The following is a 20,983-nucleotide window of genomic DNA, read 5'->3' as shown; positions in this document are numbered from 1 at the left end:
TTATTGACCGAAAGTATCCTGCGATCACGACTCGAACAAGGGTGAGTCGTGGATTTGTCCTTTCGATTACCGTTGTCGTTAGCTCTTTGTCGTATCGCGTTTATTTTACTTTTGTGTAACTTTTTTTGTGTAATAGATGAAAGAAAAACGTAACGAAGGATCGGAACATGAGGTGTAACGCGTTCGTTTACGCGTTCTCTTGTTACATACGACCTCAACACTATTATTCACATTGCGAATCGAAGAATCAAGAATGGCGCTCGTTGTTATCGTGAAGAATTTTCAAGGATTGAAATGTAAAGGGGACAAGATTGTCAAGGTCGATTTTCGGGGTAAGTTTCGAATATTATTCTTTAACGATCGACCGATTTTCATTTTTCCAAAACACGTTGATCCTTTCCTCTGTTTTTCATAAAACATGTTCGTAAAATGTTGCTTTTGAATGTCGTAGAGTTGATTGAACTTTGCAAAGGTGCTCGTTCGAATCAATTATTACAAATCAATATAGCAAATAGTCAATCAGAATTTCATAATGTTGTATTATTTCCTCATAAGCATATAGATATTTCTAATAAATTCAAACTCGAATATTTAATTTTATTTGATTTGCTTATATAAGGGAAATGAGTAACTTTAATTAAAAAAATATATTATCGATATGATAATTTTTTTTTAAATTTTTATATTAGAAAATTAAAATTCCATGTATGAATAATATATTAAATATTTGAAAGTAGAAGATAACATTGAATTGCAAAGCGTTGAAAGTTTGAATCAATTACAGGATCGATTCAAACAGCAAATACGAGTCTAAAACGTGATAGTCATTCTACATTGCATTCAAGATAACAAGTTCTCAACACTGAAGTTTTCAAGAGTTGTTCAATTAGTGAAAACTTTAATTGTCATTCAAGCCGTTCAGAAAATCGCATTTATCATTCTTTCATTTTTAGATGTAACTTGGATATTTTCATAAAGTTATAATATTAATCGATGATATAAATTAAAATTAATCTTTTTAGAAATAAATGTTTTCATTTAGAGTTGTCGTACGTAGAATATATAATTTGCGTTTCACGTATTGTGTTTAATCGACACGTGATTTTCACGATATTAATGCTTTAGAAAATTCGATGACAGAAAAGGCAAGAAAGGAAACAAAAGCCTTTCTCTATACATAGAATGCGATGTTTCATTTAATTCTCTTTATAGATATTTGTGCTTTACTTGGAACATATTATATTGTTATCATTCTATCAATCATCGATTGATTTTTTCCGACGTGCAATCTTATCGTATGCAACAAATCATTTTTAATCGATCGTTCACTTTTTTTTCTCCTTGATCATATTTTTATATAACAGTTTATTTTATTGAAACAATAATATCAAATGAATGGTTTAGCTAACCGCAAGTTATTAAACAGACTCGGATCATAATATCGACCACATTAATTACAGTACTCGACTATTCTAATACCCGCCTACATAAAGATATTATTTGCGTGTTTAATTATTCACGTATTTAAAGAATCTTGACATGTAAATAAACTCTTGGAATCAACATATATCTTTTTCTTTATATTTATTTGTTAGATAAGTCCATTTTCTAGATTATATAACAAAAATAACAGATAATATTTATATATATTTTGAAATAAATTAATAATAATTTTTTAAAATTTTTTCTTCTTGTTTTAACATTTTACTTGTTAAAGACTAAAGTTTAATTGGAAAATGGTAGATCATTTGTTCAAAATTCTCTACAATTTCCATGAAACGATGCAACATTTCATTTTCTTAATTATTCTTGCTATCACAGTAAAATAACTAACGAGATATTTCTTACGATTACTTGGAATTCCATTATATTATTGAAAAAAACCATTAAAGATAAAAGTACTATATATTTTCTTAAACGGATCTCGCTAATAATATAAAATAATGAAATAAAAAGTGTTCAAAGCATTATAAACGTAAAGCTTTATAATTATCTATGCGCAGCATTTAAGCGAATGTCAGTGCTTAAAAATAGGAAAAAGCAAGAGTTTTAAATTGAACAGTTAATATTTATCGAAGTGTGATGATCTTGAGAGTAAACGATACAATTAGAAAGATTAGCGATGGGTGGTTAAACAGCAACTAATGATTGGCTTAGTCGGTCATCTCGCGGGATTGCGAACAAACATAAAAGGAAAATTCAAAGGCAAGACAAAGTAACGATGAATATCGTTAACTGGAGGTTAACCTCGCTTCTGAAGGAGATTAAACTTTCATTTAATTATGCTTGCCCCAGTTCATGGACGATCCATGGCTCGCGTGATACAAAGTTTTCGCGTCAAAATCTTATGGTTTTTATATGGTTTTTAAAACATTATTTAGATTTATTAATGTTCGTATGAAACGTATATACATTTTCCTATTTTCCTTTTCGCTCTAATCGTTTTCATCTATCGTGTTTGATTATTTATGCTTGACCTATTTATTTTATGCATCACGTTATCTAAAATTAAGCGCGTGTATAATTGTTCGACGCTTTTATAAAGAGGAGAACTATGAAAATTTAAAATGTAGAAATACACTTCTGCGAAATTTATGCAATATTTATTATTATTGCGAATAGAAATCCGAAAATGATTCTGTTACATTTCATTTTTTAATTATCAATACAAAAATTTTTTCTTTCCTTTTATTTCACATTCTATTTCAGTCACATTTACGTCACGATTGTTACATTTTATTTCTTTCCTTTCATGACAAATAAAACAGGTAGTCGGCTTATATTTTTCTCTCTTAGCTGTATCATAATAGAAAGGAATGTGAAGTGTGAATTTTCAAGACACGATACTTCGAACGTTTTTACTGTTAGTTTTAGAGTTTGCGTGTACACGCGCTCAAATAGCATAATGAAAGATAAATTGCAAACTAATTTAACACGTATTATTTGAAGTATGCAATAAATTTTGAAACAATACAAATTTTTCAAATTAAATACAACAATGAAAATTTAATTACTATTGTTATATCATAATATTTGCCAACAAATAATGTTATGAGAGTCGAAGAAGAAGAAGAAGAATAGAAGCAAATTCGACGAAGAGAAGAGATGAATCTATTCGTTTGAACTTTCAAAATATCGTTTTCAATGATTCTTACCAATTTTATTTTTATTAATTAAAAATATTTCAATCGATATTTTAAAACCAAACGTGAAATTTATAGATTCACGTTCTCATAAAACGTTTCGCTCTAAAATATTTATCTTATTGCTTTCTAAGTAGCATATTATAAAATATTCAATATAGAGAGAAACCTTATCTGTATACATCTAAAGCTTTCTATCCGTTTGCGTGTATGTTTGGATTTAAATGACAGAAATTCTAAAATATCTTTCTCAAAGCTTCTCTTTTCATTTCCTTATACAGTTTTTATATACAAATTCAATTTATTTTTATCTTCTCTTTCCGTAGAATAAACTTAAAATTAAACTTACTTTTTTTTCCCTTTATAATTTAATCATTGCTTCTCAGCCTATTTCGACCAAATATCCGTAAAATAATGATCCAAACGAATTTCGTTACAGGTGTTTCCCATTATTCAAAATGTCTGGAAGAAAGCGGGGATTATATTTCGGTAGATGAGGTAATGTAAATTAATTTTAATTAATTTCCATTCGGTAAATTTCAACCGTTCAATTTATAAACAGTTTAACGATGAATTTATTAAGAAAAGTGTGAAAATCGCCATGCCAGTTTAGTAGTGCTATTAATGCAATTAGAAAATAAGTTAGCCGTTGACAAGCTGTACGTTTAATTTATGCATAATTTAACTTTCTAATTACATAGCAATTTACCCTTTCTCTCTGTTCGTTGATTCAATGTAATTAGCATGCATCTCGTATTTTGGTACGGACAGATTTTTTTCAACTCCTTCGAATAAATTCACATTCACTGTGGTTACTCATTAAAAGTAAATAAAACATTCTCGGTGTAAAAAAAAAAAAAAAAGAAAAGAAAAAATAAAAAAAAATCGCAAAAGAAGAAACTTTTCTCTTTTTTCTCCTTCCTTCTTTTTCCTCCAGGAAAGTTGTACGTTTTCAAGAAAGTTAAGTGTGGTTAATACTTTTGCTTCGCGTTACAAAGATTGCTTTGTAATAGTTCCGCGGGAATTTTTCGAAAAATTATATGCAAATTCGCGATCGCGCAAGGGAATTTAAACTTGCGCAAAAGGAATTTAAACTTTGGGGAGGGCAGAGCGAAATTAAACGAGCGAATTAAACTACATGCAGATGGTACGTTTTGTATATCAAATGCTTATCGCGACCCAGTTTTTTACTCGATTGAAGTTTACGAAAACACTTTTGTTACGCTTCTTTTTTAATGTTTTTTATTCAATATCCATAAATTTTCATCGCTTGTCATTTTATCGTTCGTTGCACATTCGCCCATCACCGCCATCTTGATTATTAAAATCGCAGAAGCGAGCGGAAAATCGGGACATCGACGAAAAATAATGGCACAATATGTATGGATAATCAAATATATTTTTTTTCATTTTTACGTTGAACAATTGATTCCAATTTGAATAAAAATATATTACTCACCGAGCTCGTGCGTTACGCCGCTTATACATACATATATATGTGTATATATATGTGTATATATATATATATATATCGATTAGTCGATGTTGTGTTAGCTATGTGCTTGTTACAAAAAAGATGCACCTCGGCGGTGTACATTAAAAAATATAAATAATATTGGCATTTAAATATCAAAAGATCACGTAAACATAAATCAAAATAGAGGTTAGGTTTGCTCGCGCGTAATTAAATTAATCGTTCGAATTTTAATCCGACGATCAAAGGAGAATTGCATGTTGATGAAATAATAAATTCATAACTGGGTCAACTAACGACTTGTAATTCACATTTACGGGAATTTTATTATAAAAATTGTGCATGAAATGTTACGAGAAAAGTATACACACGCGAATAGAACCAATGGTTGCAATATATAAAATCCAGATGTCATTCTAATCGAGCGAACCAGTTTCTATCGTTAAAATTCTTTTTGCAATGCAACAACAAGACGATCGAATTTTTCTTGAGCTTTGTATTCCATTTTCTTTTTTTTTTTAATGGATTAGCAAGATTAAAGAGAAAGATATAATTAACGAACGTAATTCAACTTAATTGCTATTCAACTCGCGACACAACGTTGACACAAATTCGAAAGCTTTCCTTAACTTACTTAGTCAAGAGTGAATTTACCAATTTTCGACCGAGTTTGAAAGCTATTTCACACGATCGTGATAGGATAAAGCGTAACCAGCAATCTATTACGTCGTTGGTATGCTATCGAATTAATTCCTGTGAATACTCGTCGATAACGGATCGAATTATATCGTACTTATTGTTTCTTACGTTTGAATCTGAACCGAGTATTGTAATAATACTGTATCTCGTTGACAAAAAAAAAAAAGAAAAAATTAAAATTTACGAGAAATTTAAGTTGAAGAATGAAATTTTTTTTTTCCAGAGTTTCACTTGGAACTTGGGAAGACCGGTGGACGAAGTGGAAGTATTGCAATTGTCAGTGATATCGCGAGGAGTTTTAAAAAACGAGAAGGTGCTTGCGAAATATGGTTTGGTTTTGCAGACAGTGGTGCGAGAAGGACGAATCGACATTACGGATTTTTTAGTGGACTTGAATAACAAACCACTTCCGGTAAGTTGGAACAACGCGCACGATAACGAGTTTCCGTGTTCAATTCCGTATCGAGCGATTTGAATTTATAAAGCGACACTGGATATATGCTAAAATTTTAATTTCTATAAAAAAATATCCGATAATTCTGAATATCTTCGTTTTTTTTACAATTCCAAGAAATTGGATATTATTTCTTGGTCAAACTTGATGGTTGTTAGATTTTTAAATGATATATTAAAGTTTTAAATTCTATTGCCATTTTATAATGGTTTCCATATTCCATATAATAAAATCCATTTAATATGCGCAGACAGTCGTTTGCTTCGAAATTCGATACAATCCTCCTGACGGAAGCTGCAGCTCGTATGCGGCGTCGGAAATAATGGAGGATGAGCAACAGATGCTGATCGACATTGAGCAAAACATTGCAAATCTCGAAAGAAGCCTGGAGCAAGCTAATACTGCCGCCGAAGCTGGAAAAAGAAAAGGATCTTGGCACAGCCCTCACAAAACTTCGAAGAAGGGTCTTCTTCAAAGGGGTAGCTCGTTACTGACGGATGAAAAGTCACCTGATCGAAAAAGGTGAGAAATAGCGAACCGATATGTGTGTGTGTGTGTGTGTTGCGTTTCGCAACAATCATTTTATTTACTCCTCGAAAGAGATCAAAAGGATCGAGTAAAAACCGAAATATATCGTTTCTTCTCTTGCTTATCCGATGCTTCGCAAAAGCGATAGAAATGTATTTCATTAATAGCAGATAATCGAGAAACGTATGGAAGATTTGGAAAACAATAGTATAAGTCACATTTTCCAAGTTTAAATTTTCAGTTCAACAAATCAATTAAATATTTCGATAATATTTCGAATTTGGCGGCGATTTAATTGATTTGTCAATTGAAAGTTTAATTAAACGATAAAGAGAATTATTAAATTAGGTTATATCAAAGAATGTGAGTTACATTGATTACCTTCTCTTCATACGTTAACAAATTTTTATTATATTCTGTTATATATACATAGGCAACTAGAATAGAAAATATTTAAATATGATCTATGTATTTATATATATTTAATCTATATATAAATCTATATATAATCTATATTCTAATCTAAATCTATATTATATCTATATATAAATAATCTATGTATTATATATATATAATATTTAAATATCTATTAAATGATCTAACATTATAGATAAAGAATAATTTATCTCATTTCGGTTTACTATTAATCAAAATGCAGGAAAAAAAATTATTTTTTGCAGTAAAAGTTCAACGTTGAAAAGCATGAAATCCTTCATAAAATTGGGTAAACAGAGGCCACCTAGAGCTCGATCCTGCGACAGTGGCTCGGATACTAGCGAATTACTCGATAGAAGAGACTCGAGCTGTCCGACATCGAACGAGCCTTCAAGAACGAATTCGATGACTTCTTTGGAGACGAACATTTCCGATTACGACACTCAAGTTGGATCAAACGCGACGGAACTTCAGGACATGATTGTAAAGTCAACGAAAAAATCAAAACCAAAGGTTCGATTTTCACATAACCTTCAAAAGTTTATTTCTCTTTCGTTTATCGTTGAAGACGATTTATCGTGAATTTAGAGACCGTTTCGATACCATCTTCTTTGATCGTAAAATTGGAAAACGACTTTCTAAATAAAATCCTGGATATACGAAATAAAAATTTTAAAGCCGAGTTAGATTGGCTTAAATTAAAAAGATTGAAACATTTCACTCGAGCTATTTGCTGATTTAATTTGAAAAGAATATTATATCGCATATTTCGTAATATTTTTAAAACAATATCCTATCATTTAAAAAAAATACGATTCTATAGCGTGTTTTCTACGAATATAAAGTTTCTTTCAATATACTCTTTTCTAAACATAAGATGCCTATGTTCCCGCATGTGCCTTCCTCAATTATCGAAATAATCGATAGTTCTCGCAAATTCCGCAAGATTGCGTAGAGAGCTCATTAATTTATTCCGCGTGTCGTGTCTCAAGTACCGAAATTGTAAACAAAACGGAGAATATTCGTTTGAACACCTTATAGAATAGAAAGGAAAAGAAAATAGATAAATGACGCGATAAATTGGATAACAACTTTTGCATAAGAATTCTTCGAGCCATTTCCGTCTTGGAAAATCGATGATTTCTCCCGACTTGAATGAACGATATAGCTCGTGAGAAAATTTTACAAGAGGTTCGTTCCGTGCTTCCTTTTCGCAGACGATCGACACAGGGCAAACAGCGTTAAAGGCGCAAGATTATCAAGTTTGCATCACCATTATCGAGGCAAGGCAATTGGCGGGATTGAACATGGATCCGGTCGTTTGCGTGCAAATAGGAGATCAACGAAAATATACCAGTGTCAAAGAATCTACGAACTGTCCCTATTATAACGAGGTAAGTGTCGTTTTCGATCGAATAATTTTCGAAGGAAATAGTATTCGTTTCAATTCGACTGTTTAAGAAAAATTATCGAAAAAATTGTTAAACGAACTGTGAAAGGACGTAAAAAAAAAAAAAAAAAAAAAGAAAGAAAGAAAAAAAACGAGAGAATAAATCAGTTATTATTATCTTTCCCATAGAAAGTTTCATGCTAATTATTAAATCAATACAAATATTCCACTATATTGAAATGTATGCTTCATTCGAGCGGACAATTCTGTTTTTTTTAATTTTCTCCATTTGAATTTTTCGCTTTTTCTATCCGTTTTTCAATGTCCACCCCCGTTCATTTTTTGCAGAAATATCTTTCTCGCTCATTTTTGCGGAAATATTTTTCTCGTTCATTTTCTCGTTTTTTTAATATATATACGTATGTATATTTTCCCCATTTTATTTTCTTTGTTCATTCAGATCGAAAGTTACAGAGAGATAATATTCCCGATTTCGGTTTGTTTTTTTCAGTATTTCGTCTTCGATTTTCATATGTCACCTGTAATGTTGTTCGATAAAATCATCACACTGTCGGTAAGTCGCTTATTGAATTTTTTTTAAACACTCACACAGCTATGAGGTTGCTATTTATAGAAAGTTAGGAAGCTATTTGCTTCATTAGATAATTAGAATTAATTGGCCTTCGACGATACGTTTTAATAAATACGGTAACGTCCAAGCAAAATAAATTGCAGATCGCGCTTCGAATAAAACGTTCTCGGCATTAAGTTTTTAAAGCGCAATTTATTTTCATCTTGTCTTTTTCAGACGATTACCGATCGTTACATTAACAATTAACTTTAAACGGTTCCGTTTCTCGATTTGAGAGGTAAAAATTTATTGTCGACAACGTTGTATTTTGAATAATCAATTACTGTCATCTCTCATGGTCTGGACGCAGAAGCTGTGGGAATATTGATTTACGATGCATGGTACATAGAGAGAATCGTTGCTCTTGAATTTATTTCAAGGTATCGATAATTAACAACGGTCGATACAACAGTATCGATAACAATCTATTTCCTTTACATGAAAAATTATCTTATACCATTCAACTTGCTTGCCGATTGTTTGAAAAATCTATAGATTGTTAATTTATCACAAATCTGGATAAAACGGAAAGGAGAACGGCGGAGAAAAAGAACGAAATATTTCTTAATTAGGGATATTTAGAGGACGAAATAAAATTTTAAAACAGGTTAGCTAAACTCGCACACATTACGGTGGCCAATGATAATTATGGAGGGAGCGAATTACTTGAAGTGAATACCTTGTATTGATATGCAGGTGCAGCAATCGCGGAATCTCTTACGCGCTAATCTAACGCTGGGCAGCTTTAAATTAGACATCGCGACCGTATGGGCGCAACCAGGTACATTTTTACAAGTTCTTCGAAAGGGATTCTAAAAGTTATTCTTAAATCATCTTTAATTATTTCTCACTCTCTATCGTGTGTCAAGATTCTAAAAAAAAAAAAAGGAAACGTATATTCGTCTCATTGAAGAATATAATTTCGCAACATGAAATCTCGATTAATTCATATCTTCTTTCTCGAATTAAAACAGGAACGATGAAATTCATTCTCATCTATAACGAATTTTAGATATTGATTGAAAATGCAACGAGATGAATTATTATTATTTTACGCATGCTTTGTAATAATGCATATATTAATAATTTCGTGCAACGCATGAAAACAATATCTCGATTGGGGGGAAAATAAAAAAAAATGGCTTCGTAATAATTTTAAATAATTACACGTGAATTAAACGGAAGGATAAAATTGCCAGGTTAAATAAACGTTTGAGCGTAAAAGAATCGTACAGATTGAAACGAAGGGAAGCCATTGTCTCGCGTATCACATCATTTTTCATAATTCATAATATTTCTTTATATCGCTTTATATAGCTTTGAGTGATGCCGCTTCTGTAGCATAGAATATCCATTTCGATTGCACGTGAAAGATATTACGATATCACGAAAAAGGGAAAAAAGACGTCTAAGCAAATTTAAATTGCATATAAATTGCATATGGATAGAAATAGCATGTTTTGGAAATGATCGTGTAAGTATCTAAATATATCCTTCTACGATACGATAAATTCATTGCACGTGTACGACGACACGAGATTCAATTAACGCGTTTTAAACACGTTCCACATTTTCATCACATGTACCATCAACTTGTAACAGTAGGTATAACCTCAACGATTATCTTTGGCGCTTCATTTGAATCAATTCTTATTTTCTTTTCTGTCCTGTTATATATATATATGTACTTATATATTTAACCTAACCTAATATTCCATAATAATCGAGTGACTTGCTCTGTAGATCACCAATTCTACCACAAATGGGCGCTGCTTACGGATCCGGACGACGTGGCAGGAGGTCCAAAAGGTTATTTGAAATGCGATATAAGCGTGATCGGGAAAGGCGACACGGTGAAAATCCCCCCGAAAAGCGAAAAGGACGAGGACGACATCGAAGGTAACCTTCTGCTGCCGGATGGTGTGCCTATAGAGAGGCAGAGGGCGAAGTTTATCGTGAAGGTGTACAGAGCCGATGGGCTGCCAAAGATGAACAGCAGCATAATGGCGAACGTGAAGAAGGCGTTCACGGGCGAGGTGAAAGATCTCGTCGATCCGTATGTTCAAGTCTCTTTCGCTGGATTGACCGTAAGGGCAACTATATAACTACGAATATATAATTAATTAAATTTAAATTTCCAAATTGGGATCGATCCTTGAAATATTTCTTTTTTTATTCAGGGTAAGACGAGCGTTAAGAGGCACAGTTACGCGCCGGTTTGGAACGAGCAGATCGTTTTCACGGAAATGTTTCCACCCCTCTGTCAAAGGATCAAGATTCAATTATGCGACAACGACCCGGTCCACGCGACCGTGATCGGCACGCACTTCGTCGACTTGAAGCAAATCAGCAACGACGGCGAGAAAGGCTTCCTGCCCACGTTTGGGCCAGCCTTCGTCCACTTTTACGGGAGCATTAGGGATTACAGTATCATAGACGAGCACTCGACGTTAAACACTGGATTAGGAGAGGGAATTTCTTACAGGGCGAGGTTGTTGCTCGTTTCTCGATTAATTAACGTAATGAACGAAGAATGGAAGAAGTAATTACTTTCGTGCATTGTAGATTATTAATAGCTATCAGGACAGAAATAAGCGATAACGTAGAGATGGCCCCGTCGGAGGTCGAAGTCGAACCCACGATACCTATAAACGAATCCGCTTATACGAGGAACGAGGAATTCTTCCTCTTTGCGACGATAATGGACGCCACTATGATAGACAAGAAACTCGGTGACAAACCGATATATTTTGAGTTATCGATAGGGAACGCGGGAAATGCGCTGGACGGTCACAATGAAAGCTCAAAGGTGAGATCGAATCGGGTTGTAACGATGAAAACAATGTGAAGACAACGGGTGAAAAAGTTTTACATTCGTTTTTTAATTGGACAGATGTGCGACATGGGGCCAAAAAGTGGAACGAGCAGCGATCAAGAAGAGCTTCAGGAAGTGTTGAGCGGATCTTGGCAGAGCACCACCCCATCTTGCAAACCGATGACTCATGACAAAATTTATTACTTTCTTCCTTATTGGGATGACAAACCATGTCTTCATGTCAGAAGCATCTGGCCTGATTACAGACGTAGAATGTACAATAGCAACATAATCAGTAAAATTTCTGATAAATTGGTGAGTCGAGGGGGGGGGGGGGAAAAATGAAGTTTCGTAATTGTTTATTTATTTGTTTATTTGTTTTTGGAACAGGAAGAAGGATTATCGGAGGTTCAATCGCATATAGACGATTGCTCAGGGGAGAAAATTTTAAAATCCACGTTAGAAGAATTAAGTAGCAATTGTAATCGTTACGTGAGCATCAGCAAATCGAGCGTCACTGGGCCAGGAGTTGGGAAAACGAAACTCGACAAGGAAAGGACTAAATTGTGTCAAAGAGAATTGGAAGGTATAGGAATGATGTCACGGAATCTTAAAGCTGTTGTCACTAAGAGTAGCTTTAAGGAAAGATTGAAGACGGCTCAGGGGTATTTGCAGAAATTAAAATTTCTGGTCGAGGACGTGAGTGTTGCTCAACGTCTTCCATAAATTTTTACTATTCCTGCTGTTACGCTATTGTAAGCTATATAAGTTAGACATTTTATCGTTAAAAGAGAAACGCATTTTCAGCCTCAAGATTCTCTCCCGGATGTTTTTATTTGGGTAATTAGTTCAGGACGACGAATCGCGTATCATAGGATACTCGGAAGAGATTTAATTTATTCGATCGTCGATGAAGAGTGTGGTAGATATTGTGGAAAAGTCCAAACCATATTTCTCAAAGTACGTTTATCTCGTCTTTAATTTATTCGTTTATAAAACTTCTTGTTATTCATTGATTCTAATTAAATTGATCAATAGCTTCCAGGTAAGAAGCGGTTTGGTCCTTCAGGTTGGGCGATACAAGGAAAATTGCAAATTTATATGTGGCTCGGTATCTTGAAACATAAGAAATATTTCACTCAAGGCTTGCCAAAGGGATACGAACTTAGTCACGAATTGAAAAACGTCGACAGACCTCGTGCTTTACCACCAATCATTATTCATTATGTTGAAAAACACGTAGGTATATATGAATTATCGAAAATGACAAATAGTTAAATTTGATGAAAAATTTTCACTTACTAAAATATTTCGATTATATCGAGTAGAAGTTCCAATTAAGAGCGCACATGTATCAAGCTCGGTCTTTGATCGGTAGCGATGCATCCGGTCTTTCCGATCCCTTTGCAAGAGTGATTTGCGGCGAATTTTGCAAGTCCACTCAAGTAATCGACGAAACTCTGAGTCCTACATGGGACGAACTTCTTCTTTTCGACGACATATTGATTTACGGGACTGGCGAGGAAATTAAAAAGGATCCACCGTCGATCGTTATCGAGCTGTTCGATCAAGATAAAGTGGTATGATGAAAAATTTTCCTGATATAAGATTCTGCTTTATCTTTAGTTGCGATACAATGTTTAATTGAAAGAAAATAACGTTTTTTTACGATTGATTAAATTGATTAATTTTCTTATCTTTTTGTGATTCTTTTTTTACAGAGTCATTTTGTAACTATGGACTGTATAACACTGCATGAGGGCTCTGCTTTAACAGTTTGTATATGATATACAACATTCATACGCAAAAAAAAAAAATACACGCTTCCACATTTTATTTTTTTCGATATTAATTTAGGTACACCGTTCAAAATCGTTTTGAAATTGAATTTGCGTATATGGCATGTCTGTAACGTTTCAGATATAGTTGATCAGAAAACAGAAATTATTATTTTAACACAACTTGAACATTTTTTTTAAAGAAATTTTGAAAAAAATGAAAAAAGAACATTTTTATTCATAATAAGAAAATTTATTGTTAGAAAAAAAAAAGAATTAATATCGACAAAATTTATTCAGACAAATTGAATAAAGTAAATGCACGATGGTTTCAGGGCAAATCTGAGTACATAGGTCGAGCGGTTGCGCGACCTCACGTAAAACTGGCCTCAGAAACTTACACACCACCGAGATTTCCACCATCGTTGGAATGGTACGATGTAACAAGAGGTGCTGCAAGAGCGGGCGAACTTCTTGCTGTTTTTGAATTATTGGAATATCCTTCGACGAAAGATTATGGCTTACCTACATTGCCAGATCCGAAAGAGATAATAACTCAAACTCCTATTGTGACTCAGGATCAGGGACCAATTCTTCCGGTCCCTGTCGGTATTCGACCAACTCTGTCCAAATATCGGTAAAATTTAAAACAATTTTCCAACGTATCTATAATTTTTTTGCAATTTTTAAAATTGTTAAATCTGTTCATCATCCTCGTTATTTTCTGTCGCAGAATCGAAGTTTTGTTTTGGGGTCTGAGGGATTTAAAGAGGATACATTTGATGACCGTGGACAAACCTCGAGTAGACGTCGAATGTGCTGGCCATATTCTCTATTCTTCGGTTATAACAAATGCAAAAAAGAATCCAAATTTCAATACACCGGTGAAATTTTTGGAATTGGAATTGCCTGAACAAGAACTTTATCGGCCACCTTTAACAATCAGGGCTGTAGATTGCAGAAGTTTCGGTCGTTATACTCTTGTTGGAACGCATACGATAAATTCGATCCATAAATATATGTATTGCCCGCAAACGAAGAAAGCGAAGGATGTCGAAGAAAAAAGGAAAAATTTATATCAATTGCAACAATATACAAGTAAAATGATTTTAATTTTAGAAATTTAAATATATATATATATATATATATCATATTTTTTTCAATTTTTCATGTTAGGTTTCGATACGTCAAAAATCAAATATCAATACGCATCTTTACCAGAATCTTTAACCGATCTTGAATTCAGTATCGGAGATGCGATCATTACTCTAGGTTTAGAGCAAGGTTGGCCAACGAAGAGAGATAAAACAGAACAGAACATAAAAAAGAAGCAAAGTTTAGTCAATGATGGAAGTATGGGTGAGTATATCATATTATAAAATCAAAAAATAAAGTAACGTAGTAAAATCGAAGGAAATCTTTCAGGAGATTTCAGTATTTTCGAAGACGAGGAAGGTTGTCAAGATTGGTGGACGAAATACTTTGCCTCTATTGAAGCCATGATAGAAGAAAATAAGGAACTTCGTAGAGAGAAACCAATATTTCAAACACAAGCGAATGGTACTGTTCTAAATTACATGGAGGAAAGTTGCAATCAAAATCAAGTGAATCCATCGGATGACAAGAGTCCTGGTGTTACCGCGAAAAAATTATTTGGCCTAAAGTCGACGGCGAATACAGCGAAGTTTGTTTCGAAGCTTAGTCCTAAGCAAACTTATCGGAAATTTCCGAAAACAGCGCTGTTGAAAATTTATCCGAACGAATTAGAAGCTCAACCAGAATTCGAACAGTTCAAAGAATGGTTGCACACGTTCGAATTGTACAGAGGAAAGAAAACTGGAGATGAGCCTGAAGACGAGTCTAGAATAGTTGGATGCTTTAAAGGAGCGTTAAAAGTTTATAAATGGCCTCTTCCTAAAGACTTAATAGATCACACGGTTATGGGCTTCGATCCCCAATATGGTTTTTTTCAAGGTGTACCTTCGAACGAACCGATTCATGTATTGGTACGAGTCTATATTGTCAAGGCAAACGATCTTCATCCTTGTGATTTGAATGGAAAAGCGGATCCATACGTCGTTCTGCAGCTGGGCAATAAAAGAATCAGTGATAAAGAGAATTACGTATCAAAACAGCTTAATCCTGTTTTTGGCAAGTATGTATAAAATTTCTTCATATCGAAATATTACATTTTAATACATTTTATTTTCAAGGTGTTTCGAAATAGAAGCAACCTTTCCACAGGATTCGTTGTTGACTGTCCAAGTATTGGATTGGGATTTAGTCGGCACCGATGATATGATCGGTGAAACAAAAATCGATTTGGAAAATAGATTTTATAGTAGGCATCGTGCTACTTGTGGATTAGCTAAAAAATATGACGAGTAAGTTTTTCTTTGGAAATATTTCGTAATAAATGATAGACTTATTTTTTTTTTAATTTTTTTTTTTTTTTATTATTCAGATCTGGTTACAATAAATGGAGAGATGCGATGAAACCAATGCAAATCTTGTCAAAACTTTGTAAAGAGGGAAAGATCGATGGACCAGTATATTCACACGGAAAAGTATCAATTGGAAGAAAAACGTTCTCTTTGTCTAACGAAGAAATGGAATGTTACGTTCATTCGAAAGGTAAATAAGATTTAAAGTAATGGAAACATCATCGTTTTTGTTACAAGATTTGATTACAATCATTTGTTCTTCTAGGCATAGAAGAGCATCTTGCATTGGCAGTTCTTCATCAATGGCATGCTCTTCCAAGAATCGGTTGTGCCTTGGTTCCTGAACATGTAGAGACACGTCCACTTTATAATCCTGAAAAACCAGGAATCGAACAAGGAAAGTTAGAAATGTGGGTTGATATGTTTCCCATGGATATGCCTTCACCAGGACCGTCGATCGATATTTCACCGAGAAAGCCTAAAAGTTACGAGCTTCGAATTATTATATGGAACACAGACGACGTTGTATTGGAAGATGATGCATTCTTTACTGGTGAAAAAATGAGCGACATTTATGTTAAAGGGTATAATATTTGTATAATTTTTACAGAATGAATTAAGAAATTGATTAATTTGAATTTAAATTAATTGTAATTTTTTCCCCATGATTTAGATGGTTAAAAGGCCCAGAAGATTGCCAATCCACAGATATTCATTATCGTTCTTTAACCGGAGAAGGGAATTTCAATTGGCGTTTTATATTTCCGTTTGATTATCTCGTAGCAGAAGAGAAAATTGTTATCAATCGCAAAGAGAGTCTTTTTAGCTGGGACGAAACTGAATGCAAGATTCCAGCTCGTTTAGAATTACAAGTGATATATATATTACATTAAAAAAATTCATATTCATATTTATATACATTACTTTCATATTTTCAATCCATTTTATATAGGTTTGGGATGCAGATCACTTTTCAGCCGACGATTTTTTGGGTGCTATTACTCTTGATTTAAATCGATTTCCTCGAGGTGCAAAGAATAGCAAACTCTGTACATTAAGCATGTTGAAGACCGATGGGTCTGTGCCAACTGTAAATATTTTCAAACAAAAACGGATAAAAGGCTGGTGGCCTTTCTATGTCAAAAAGGAAAATGAGGATATGGAATTGACGGTAAATTTTAATTCATATTTTAATTTTAACATGATTCACATAAACTTGGAAATTATTTCACATTGAAATACCTTACTGCAGGGTAAGGTGGAAGCTGAAATTCATTTATTAAGTAAAGAAGAAGCTGAAAAAAATCCTGCAGGATTTGGAAGAAATGAACCGGATCCACTTGAAAAACCAAAGTAAAAAATATTATCAATTTATATAAATAAAGAATTTATTATTTTCTTAACTATATAACATAATTTGCCTTTAAATATTACAAATTTAAAAAATTTTGAATATTTAATTCAAAATTATCATTATTTATTACGATTAGAATATTTTTTTTACAATTTTTTTCACAATAAATCTATTAGCTTTTAAATATATCTTTAATTAGTTTGTTTTATATTTCAGCCGACCTGATGCATCTTTCATGTGGTTTATGAATCCTTTGAAATCTATTAAATATATTATATGGCACAATTATAAATTAGCAATCTTAAAAGCTTTTATAATAATTGGTTTAATAGTACTTGTATTATTGTTCTTTTATGCTATACCTGGTTATTCTGTTAAAAAGTTATTGGGAGCATAAAAATACTGCTTGCAAATTTTATTTATATATATGCTCATGATACTTTAAATAATAAAACATGATATTTTGATAAAAAAAAAAGGATATAGAATATAGTTAAATTATCATTTAATATTATAAATATAACTTCGAATATTTTAAAGATAGTTTTGTTCACTAGAAATCTATATCATATTTAACATTATATTTAAAAACTTATTTTTTCAACATTTAACATTTATATTAGACTATATTCTATCACATATAAATATCATAGGCCTCGAAATTTAAAACAATTAACATCTATTTTTTTATTTAATAATCCAAATATTTTTCTTTCTTTTGCAAACAATTTTAAAACAATTTAAAATAGATTATGCTTTTACATAAAAGAGCTTTTTTTAAATAAATAATTGCTGTATAATGGACCAACGAAACAGTAATAAAAGCTAATATGTACATAAAAGAGCAGTACAATAATTGATTAAAAATCATTAGATGCAGTACAATAATGCGTGTAATATACATAATATTTTTACTTATCAAATATTTCGTTACAAACATTATAGCCTATTTCGTTGTAAATAGATAATATATATAATGTGTATTGAGAAATAAATAAAAATTATTCATTGAGAAATAAAAATTATTCAATGAACAATTAATATTTTTATATATCTGTTGATAATGCTTCAAATTTATTAACTACATTTGGTAATTCCAATTCCTCACTTGTAGTTTCATCAGAATCTTCAGAATTATCACATGTATCTTTTGATATTTTCTTTTGATGTTTTTGATTTTCTAAGTGTTCTTCTTCATCTTCATCTTCAGATGAGATATATACTTTTTTTGCATCGTTAATATCTTCTTTGTTCCTAGCTTGAATCCATCTAACTAATTCAACTTCCGAATGATTCTCCCATTTTTCTGTATAATTATATAAATTATTATTTTTTGGAATTACTATTATTTTTTTAAATTATTTATACTACATAATCTACAATAATAATAACCTTTATTAAGAACCCAATCTGGAGGATATACATATATACAAATTTTTCCTTCAAGTGCCATTCTTAATAATGAATTAGCTGCTCTATAAGTATCAAGTCTAGCGGTTCGTGCAGTAATGAAATTTCGTTTAGAAGCCCAACTATCGCAAATGTCTATAGCAGACCATGTATCATCATTATCTAAATGTTGTAGTTTAAGTATTTTAGGTAAATCTATTCTTTCAGCTAGAAATTTAATTGTTGTGTATGGTTCTCTGACTTGAGCTATTGGAAAAGATCCCATTAATATTTGCAATTGTTTAGGTATTATAGATGGAAATACTAATCCCGGACAATCACAGAGACAAACAGTTTTTGTAAGAAATATAGTCTGAAAATGTTTTGTATGTCCTGGTGTACGTGATACACTAACAACTTTTTTTCCTATGAAAGATATTCAGCAAATGAGATATTTACATATTATTATTTATTACATTTTAAATATATTATAAAAAAATTTACCCATTAATGCATTCATTAAAGATGATTTTCCAACATTTGGAGTTCCAATACATCCAATACTTAAAACTCCATTTTTATAGCGCTCATGTTTAAAATAACTTGTATCTTTTTTTTCAATAGTAACATTGTCTTTGTGATCAACATCATCTAAATCAAATTCCATTTCCATTTCTTCTTTAATTTTATTTTGCCAAGAAGTTAAATCTACATTATCTCCAACAATTTCCTTGCAAATATCTAATAATTTTTGAGCTCCTTCTGCAGCCATTTTAAGTTTTCCTTTTCTACGCCTTTGTTTTATTCCTTCCGTTTCATTTGTATTTCCACGCAAATTATAAGTAGGATATGATGTGAACATTAAAATATGTAACTTTGGATATACAGTACGAAAATATTCTTTCCATGCTATTACTAAAGCTGGAGGTGCTAAATCAACTTTATTTAATACTAAAATCATATCTTTTTTTTGTTCATTTGTTATATATTCATATAAATATGGCGGAAACATTAAAACACAATACCTAATATCAACAATACTTAATAAAATATCAGACATTTCTAAAACTCTCCATAATTGTCTCCAAGTTTCTAAATTTAATTCAAAATAACTTACAAAACTTAACTTTTCAATATTTTTTAGATATTCCTAAAAATAACAATTTATTAATTGATACTGAATTTATTTTTCAATAAATATAAATTATAATTAATAAAAATTATAATTATAATAATAATAAAATAATTATAATAATAAAAATTATAATTACTTACAGTAAAATATTTTTGTTCTCTTAATTCTAATTGTTCTTTTGACATATTGAAATTCCAAGGTGGTCGTTTTGGCATATTAATTTCAGGTGGAAAATAATTATTAGAAATTTCTTGATCTTTAAGAGATAAAGTTTCAATAGCATTTCTAGCTTGTTCTTTTCGTTTTAATAGTTCTTCTTTACTTTCATGGAAGAATTGTAAAGTATATCTATTTTTAGAAGAATTATTATCTTTTGGCTGCTTATTAATTTTTTGTATAGCATTATTTTCAAAACCACTATAATGGTTTATTTTGTCTTCATTGGATGTACTGTAATTTTCTGCTGCTAATTGTAAAATAAATTATTTTCGAGAAATATAAATAAAAATATAAAATATATAAATATATATTATTTAAGTTATTATATTAGTTAACTTTATATTATATATACCAAATAAAGTCGAAGATTGTCGTTGTTTTTTGGCTTGTAATTGCTGTTTTTTAGCTTTACCGCTAAATGGTTTTTTTCTCGTTCCTTGCGGCATTTTTTAACAATCTTAACCTCTCAATTAATTTCCTTATTTTTGTATGAAATTATAACATATTTTTTAATTAGCACATCTTGAACATTTATCAAATTTAGAATATCAAGACTTTAAAACACTTGTTTTAGAAATAATAAATTTTTAAAATATTTATAATCGAAAATAATTTGTTACGTACATTTCTTATGAATATAATTCATTCTAATGAATATAATACATTTATATATATAATATCCAGTAATACCAAATTTGATTAAGACAGATAAACTATATCACAATATTCCTAAAATTTGATTTCGAAATTTATACAAAAAAAAAACATTAATTTTTATTACGAATTCAAATTTAATGTAATAATAATATAATAAATTTAATGTAAATAATTTAAATGTAATTTAAATGTAATTTAAATTTAAGTTCATTTATTTTTCATATAATCAATACTTTAAAATTTATTTATATTACTATTTAAAAATTTAATATTTATTTATAACAAAATAATAAAAATTTTAATAAATTATGTTAACAATTATTATGTTACACAAAATATTAAATTACAATTATTATTTTATAAAGTTAAGAAGGTAATTCTATTTTCTATATTTTATATTCTATATTTTTTAATTAAAAATTGAAATACATTGCAGTT

At 31.2% G+C, this 20,983-nt stretch overlaps 2 protein-coding genes across 8 annotated transcripts; one reads left to right on the top strand and one right to left on the bottom strand.

Moving 5' to 3' along the window:
• Nucleotides 1–190: 190 nt before the first annotated feature.
• LOC108003262 (otoferlin) lies at nucleotides 191–18,196 on the top strand. 6 transcript variants are annotated; one of them, XM_028669431.2, is made up of 28 exons: nucleotides 198–332; nucleotides 3,583–3,641; nucleotides 5,540–5,728; nucleotides 6,021–6,292; nucleotides 6,979–7,246; nucleotides 7,951–8,127; nucleotides 8,635–8,697; nucleotides 9,451–9,535; nucleotides 10,498–10,841; nucleotides 10,935–11,245; nucleotides 11,320–11,563; nucleotides 11,648–11,884; nucleotides 11,960–12,268; nucleotides 12,377–12,529; nucleotides 12,608–12,808; nucleotides 12,898–13,149; nucleotides 13,291–13,344; nucleotides 13,683–13,984; nucleotides 14,081–14,445; nucleotides 14,524–14,706; nucleotides 14,773–15,502; nucleotides 15,561–15,731; nucleotides 15,812–15,981; nucleotides 16,057–16,375; nucleotides 16,465–16,663; nucleotides 16,744–16,962; nucleotides 17,044–17,144; nucleotides 17,362–18,196. In XM_028669431.2, exons 1-28 carry the CDS (start codon nucleotides 254–256, stop codon nucleotides 17,540–17,542), a joined length of 6,237 nt encoding a protein of 2,078 aa, XP_028525232.2. In that variant the 5' UTR covers nucleotides 198–253; the 3' UTR covers nucleotides 17,543–18,196. The 6 variants fall into 6 exon arrangements, with proteins under 6 accessions (XP_061932577.1, XP_028525232.2, XP_061932572.1 ...); XM_062076588.1 differs by having other exon boundaries at nucleotides 14,761–15,502; XM_062076593.1 differs by lacking the exon at nucleotides 3,583–3,641 and having other exon boundaries at nucleotides 191–332; nucleotides 14,761–15,502.
• On the bottom strand, nucleotides 17,162–20,567 carry LOC108003263 (guanine nucleotide-binding protein-like 1). Of its 2 annotated transcripts, none has more exons than XM_017065419.3 (5): nucleotides 20,241–20,567; nucleotides 19,810–20,132; nucleotides 19,039–19,684; nucleotides 18,538–18,960; nucleotides 17,162–18,451 (listed from the first exon to the last, which is right to left on the bottom strand). In XM_017065419.3, the coding sequence occupies exons 1-5, from the start codon at nucleotides 20,332–20,334 to the stop codon at nucleotides 18,192–18,194; spliced, it is 1,746 nt and encodes a 581-aa protein (XP_016920908.2). In that variant the 5' UTR covers nucleotides 20,335–20,567; the 3' UTR covers nucleotides 17,162–18,191. The 2 variants fall into 2 exon arrangements, with proteins under 2 accessions (XP_016920908.2, XP_016920907.2); XM_017065418.3 differs by having other exon boundaries at nucleotides 19,810–20,135; nucleotides 20,241–20,551.
• Between the last annotated feature and the right edge of the window lie 416 nt (nucleotides 20,568–20,983).

The sequence above is a fragment of the Apis cerana genome, linkage group LG6 (genome assembly GCF_029169275.1).
Source record: "Apis cerana isolate GH-2021 linkage group LG6, AcerK_1.0, whole genome shotgun sequence".
In the NCBI taxonomy this organism is placed as follows: Eukaryota; Metazoa; Arthropoda; class Insecta; order Hymenoptera; family Apidae; genus Apis; species Apis cerana.
Note: the sequence above shows the minus strand (reverse complement) of the source record. Positions and strands in the feature narration are given on the sequence as shown.